This window comes from Aureococcus anophagefferens (assembly GCF_000186865.1).
Source record: "Aureococcus anophagefferens unplaced genomic scaffold AURANscaffold_1, whole genome shotgun sequence".
NCBI lineage: Eukaryota > Pelagophyceae > Pelagomonadales > Pelagomonadaceae > Aureococcus > Aureococcus anophagefferens.
The window spans coordinates 2,472,952-2,478,831 of record NW_008705561.1 but is presented as its reverse complement, the minus strand read 5'-3'; the positions used below and the strand labels follow the sequence as shown (position 1 = coordinate 2,478,831).

Genomic DNA, 5,880 nt, shown 5'->3' with positions numbered 1-5,880 from the left:
GCCCGAAGTCAGTCGATCTTTTTCCCGCCTCGGGGGCGACGCCGACAGGAGTTTTTTCAAGGCCGGCGGCGCGGGTGATTGCGATCTATTCGGATAGCCGAGGATGCGCGAGCTCCCCGGTTTTACCACGACCCCCCCTTGATAAGTGGGATTTAACTAAGTGGGATTTAACACAGTCGCTCCAGCATACGGAGGCCTCGCCGGGGTGGGTTCGTGGTCTCAATTGAGGCTCGATGGCATGACTGCGACACCTCCGAAGCCCGAGACCAGACGTCCCCCCCCCAGCAGCCTTCTCCGGCTACCGAGCGGACCCGGGCGCCTCCGAACCCCGTCGGCGGCGCCGCCCCGCCGGCGCCTCCGGACCTCGCGCGCGTGATGGGTTACTCACATGGCCCTGTCGCCCTCGACCCACCAGGCCGCGACGCGCGCGTCGTCCTCCTGGGCGTCCCAGAGCGCGAGGGAGCCGCCGGAGCCGCCGGCCGCGATCGTCGCGCCGCCCGGGCCCGCGTCGAAGGCGAGCGCGTAGATCTGGCCGACGGCGAGCGCCTTGGACGCGACGGGCGTCGGCGCGCCCGCCGCCGCGTCCCAGAGCGCGACCGTGCCGTCGACGGAGCCCGTGGCCAGGAGGCCCCGGTAGCTCCGACTGAACGATACCGCGGGCACGCCCTTGCCGCCGTGCGGCGAGAAGGTCCAGAGCGGCGCGGCGGCGGACCGGATGTCGAAGGCGACGAGGGCGCCGTCCTCGCCCGCGGCCAGCGCCGTCGTCGGCGTCGACGGGTCCCAGCACGCGGCCTCGACCTTGGCGCCGACGGCGAACGAGGCCCCGACGGCCTCGGCGCGCGCGTCGCGGACCGCGAGCGTGCCGTCGTCGCTGCCCGTCAGCAGCACCGCGAGCTCCGCGCCGTGCCAGGCGACGGCGGCGACCTTGTCGGCGTGGTGGCTCAGCGTCATCGCGCAGACGCCCGCGTTGAGATCCCAGAGCTTCACCGTCGCGTCCGCGGACCCGGAGGCGAGCACCGTCGGCGAGTGGCGCGCCCAGCTCAGGGACATGACGGCGTCGGCGTGGCTCCCGTCCGCGAGCTCGGGCTTCGACGCCTCCTGCTGCCGCTGCTGCTGCTTCTTCTTCTTCTTCTTCTTCTCGGCCCGCGGCTTCGCGCCGAGCGACATCACGGGCTCCATCGGGTCCATGACGTCGAGGTCCCAGATCTCGATGACGGGCTCGAAGGTGCCCACGGCCGCGAAGGAGTCGGCGTTGCCGCCCGTGCCCATCGTGCACCACTCGACGGCCAGCGGGAACGCCGGCAAGGTGACGTCGTGGTGCACGTACAGCGTGCCGGCCTCCGCGTCGTAGACGTGCACCTCGAGGCAGGAGAAGTCCTCCTCCGTGCGGCCGGAGAGGAACACGGCGTCGCTGTCCTTGATCTCGTCGTCCTCGGCCTCGCTGTCGCTGTCGCCGCCCTCCATGAGCTCGACCTCGCCGACGTCGACGAGGCCCGGCGGCGTCTCGCCGTCCATGGCGTCGGCGGCGTTGCCGATCTCGGGGCGGATGGGCGTCGCGGCGCAGGCGCCGCGCGGCACCGACGAGAGGGAGCTGATCATCGTGGGGGTACGCGCGCTTGTGTGATGGACGTCCTAGCTGCGCATAATCGCCCGCGGCTAACCAGCTTCACCGCCAGCCTCCAGCAGCCGGTGATGCCGCGTAGCTCGACGTCGTTGCCGCGCGCGCGGGCCCGGGCAGCCTCGGCTCGGCCAGAATCAGGCGGCCATGGACGCGCTCGACGCCATGCTCGAGTCCGGCGGCCCGTCCCCGGCCGCGTCGCTGTCGAAGGAGAAGATGAAGGAGATCGCGTCGAAGAGCTCGTGGCAGCCGCCCGGGGCCAAGGCCGACAAGAAGGCGGCGAAGCCGTCGGCCGGCTGGACCAAGGCGGAGCTCAACGCCCTGAAGCGCGCCGTCAAGGACGTCGACGGCGCGCTCGACAAGAACGAGCGGTGGAAGCGGGTCGCGGAGCGCGTCGACGGCCGCGGCAAGAAGGAGTGCTACGACAAGTACAAGGAGCTCAAAGCCGCGAAGGCGGCGCAGAAGCGGACGGCGGCGCTGCCCGAGGACAGCACGTTCGAGGACCGCCTCGCGGCGCTCGGCATCGAGGAGCGGCCCGCGCCGCGCGACGCGCCGCCCCGCGGCTCCACCTGGACGCCCGGCGGCGCCGCGGACCCGCCCGCCGCGGACGCGCCCGCCGCCGCGGACGCGCCCGCGGCCGCGGAGCCGCGGCGCGCGGCGCCCAAGCCCAAGTCGACGTGGACGCCCGGCGACGCGGGCGGCGGCGGCGCGGCGGGGCTCGACCCGCTCGTGCCCGTCGGGCGGCGGCGCTTCTACGAGGACGAGGTCGTCGTCGACGACGGCGGCGACGACGCGCCCAAGCCCAAGCCCAAGCCCAAGCCCAAGAAGAAGGCCGGCGGCGCCTGGGGCGACGCGCCGCCGCCGCGGGCCGACGAGCCCCGCACCGACGCGCCGCCCGCGCCGGGCGGCGGCTTCCGCTCGCGGCCGCCGGCGCAGTCCGGGCAGACGCGGTGCACGAACGCCGACGACCTCGTCATGGAGGACTTCGGCGAGGACTTCTAGGGCCCGCGGGAACGCCCGCGCGCCCGCCCGCCGCCGCGCGCGCGGTCGTACCACCTAGTAACATATCCCGCCGGTGGGATATGTTAAACGCCGCTTCAACCTGGGGATTCAACTTAAACATTGTACTTCAACATGGACCTCAACGCCGCTGGATATTGGGCAATCCATTGGAATGGCTAGGCCTGCCCGGACTCGACCTGTGACGGGCGCAATGGGGCCAGCCGGTGCGACGCTGCTGCTGCTCCTTTTCTGCTGCCCGAATTCCCTGGCTCAATCCTGCGCCAGCGTCTCCTTCTCCGAGCGCGTCATCACGAACTCGGCGGACGGCGCCGTCTCCGTCTTCGCGCTCGACGTCGACGGCGACGGCGCCGTCAACGTCCTGTCGGCGTCCTACAACGCCGACACGGTCGCGTGGTACGAGAACGACGCGTCGCAGTCCTTCACGGAGCGCGTCATCACCGACTCGTTTGACGGCGCTTACTCCGTCTTCGCGATCGACGTCGACGGCGACGGCGACGTCGACGCGCTGTCCGCGTCCTACAGCCACGACACGGTCGCGTGGTACGAGAACGACGGCTCCCAGTCCTTCACCGAGCGCGTCATCACGACGCTCGCGGACGGCGCCTTCTCCGTCTTCGCCATCGACGTCGACGGCGACGGCGACGTCGACGCGCTGTCGGCGTCCTACATCGACGACACGGTCGCGTGGTACGAGAACGACGGCTCCCAGTCCTTCACCGAGCGCGTCATCACGAACGCGGAGGACGGCGCCCATTCCGTCTTCGCGATCGACGTCGCGCGCCGTGTCCGCGCGCGACGTCCGCGCGCTGCTGCGCGAGGCCCGCGCGATGGCGCCGGCCGTCGCGGACGGCGTGCTCGCGCGCGACGAGGAGCTCCAGCGCATCATCAGCGGCGCGACGGACGCGGCGGCCGTGAAGAACCTCAAGCTGCTGCGCACGCAGCACCGGAGCGCGTGGTGCTGGGTGCCCGCGCGGCGCCTCTTCGTCGCGAACGTCACCGCGATCCTCGAGGAGCGGCTCCACCTCGCGGCGCACCTCGACGGCGAGCTCAGCGCCATCTCGGGCGCCACGCCGGAGGAGACCGTGGTGCTGCGCGAGGCCAAGCTCTTCGAGTACGAGCGCATCGCCCGCCTCGGCGCGACGGGCCGCGCGATCTACTTCCGCGCGCTCGACTTCCGCGCGGAGGACGACGAGGCGCCGGAGACGCCGACGAGGGGCGCCTACGTCACCGGCCGGGCCGCCTACGCGGCGCTCGTCGCCGGCCTCGCCTACTACGTCGTCGCGCACGGCTCGGAGCTCGGCAACGGCCGCACGAGGCTCTGGGTCCGCGACCTCGTCTCCGCGTTCGTCATCTACTACGGCATCATCGCCGTCGTCGAGGTCTACTTCTTCGCGTTCCTGCTCCCGTCGCTCCTGGAGGAGCACTTCACGAAGTTCGAGGACCCGACGCGCGTGCGGCGGTTCCCCTTCGCGACGCGGCTGCCGACGTCGGCGACGTTCTTCGTCGCCGCGTGGCACGAGGAGCTCCACGGCACGCGCGTCGGCCGCTACTGCCTCGGCGACGCCGTCGACGACGGGGTCTTCGACGGGTCGAGCCGCGCGATGGCGCGCATCTACGCGGACGAGGCGTGGCGGCCGTCGCCCGCGGTCCGCGTCTCGATCGCGCTCCTGGGCGGCCTCACGGTCCTGCCCTTCTCGCTCCAGTAGGTCGCCTTCGAGGAGGCGTTCACGGTGGCGCCCGTCGTGAGCGCCCTCCTCTTCGGCCCGCTCCTCTCCCCGGGCGGGCGGCGCGGCCGCCGCAACGTCGACTTCGCGACGGCCGTGAACCTCGTGGGCACGATCCTCGCGCTGGTCCTCGCGTACGGCCTCTACCGCGCCGCCGCGGCGGCCATCGACGCGTGCGCGGCGAAGCGGCGCGTCGACGAGGCCGACGACTACGACGCCCACTCGTGGACCGACGCGGGGCGCCGCGCGGTCCTCGCGCGGAAGCTGCGGCGCGCCGCGCGGATCGCGGGCGGCCTCGGCGGCGCCCTGCGCCGCGCGCGGCCGGCCGCGGAGGACGCCCGGCCAACGGCCGCGAGCGACGCGCGCGCGCGCGCCGGCGCGCCCGGCGCGCTCGGGAGGAGCGGCGTCGGCCGCGCGAGGAAGCCGCCCCGCGTCGAACTCGCGACGAAGCGCGCCGTCCACGACTACGACGTCGGCGAGCCCGACGCGGACGTCGCCGTCGCCGTCAACCCGCTCGCCCTCGGCCGCCGCGCCCCCCAGACGGCGGCGATCTAGGAGGCCCCCGGGCGGCGCCTCGGAGGTCCCCCGCGAAGCGCGAGCGGCGGCGGCGAGGTCCCAGGTTTGAGGTCCAGCTTGAAGCGGCGTAACCCGGCCCCTCAAGAGGAGACCCCCCGGAGCCCGGTGCGGCTTTAGTGCCCCCCCCAGTGCCCGCGTCCGCCCAAGGCAGGCGCGTAGGCGGGGTGCGTCGCCTAATGCGCTAGAGAGAGAGAATCGCCGTCGTCGCCGTCGTCCTCAGCCATTTTCACCGAGATCCGAGGCGGTTGCCCAAGCTCAAACCTCGAGAGCGACGCGTTCAACCACCATGCGCCGGTCGCGGTCCATGCCGCCCGTGCGGAACCGGGACGCGCGGGCGTCCGGGGGCAAGGTCCACGAGGACCTGCTGCGCCGGCGGGGCTACGAGAGCCACGGCGGGCGCACGCTGAGCAAGGGGGCCTTCGGCTCGCTGCGCGCCTGCGTGCGCCTCGCCGACGGCGAGGTCGTCGCCGTGAAGACCATCGTCCAGCCGACGCGGCGCTTCGCCCTGGAGCGGCGCGTGCTCGAGGTCGCGGCGTCGACGGGCGCGCTCTTCGTGCTCAAGCTCCTCGACGCGTGGGAGGCGCCCGGCGTCGCGTGCCTCGTGTCCGAGCTCTGCGACGGCGACGTCCACGACCTGCTCTGCGCCCGGCGCGCGGCGAGCGGCAGCGGCCTCGGCAAGCTCGAGGGGTCGCGGCGCTTCGCGGGCCTCGCGCCGCCGCTCGCGTTCGACGTCTCGAGCCAGGTCGCCGTCGCGCTCGACTGGCTCCACGCGCGGCAGGTCGCGCACCGCGACCTCAAGCCGGAGAACGTGCTCTGCGCGTCGGCGTCGCGGCGCTTCGTGCTCGCGGACTTTGGCGTCGTCGCGTCCAAGTGCACCGCGACGACGGGCGCGCGGACGCTCTGCGGCACGCAGGGCAGGAAAAGGGTGATTCAACGTCG

The 5,880-nt window shown here is 73.1% G+C and overlaps 2 protein-coding genes across 2 annotated transcripts; one reads left to right on the top strand and one right to left on the bottom strand.

The window, feature by feature from the left end:
- Positions 1–432: 432 nt before the first annotated feature.
- Positions 433–1,452, bottom strand: AURANDRAFT_2155 (hypothetical protein; the record flags this gene model as incomplete). The annotated part of the gene is made up of 1 exon (XM_009033838.1): positions 433–1,452. A coding segment is annotated over one exon (1,020 nt), but the record flags the coding sequence as incomplete, so codon positions are not given.
- Positions 1,453–2,831: 1,379 nt separating this feature from the next.
- AURANDRAFT_60827 (hypothetical protein) lies at positions 2,832–4,920 on the top strand (the record flags this gene model as incomplete). The annotated part of the gene is made up of 3 exons (XM_009034331.1): positions 2,832–3,425; positions 3,460–4,323; positions 4,348–4,920. The coding sequence occupies 3 exons, from the start codon at positions 2,832–2,834 to the stop codon at positions 4,918–4,920; spliced, it is 2,031 nt and encodes a 676-aa protein (XP_009032579.1).
- Positions 4,921–5,880: the final 960 nt, after the last annotated feature.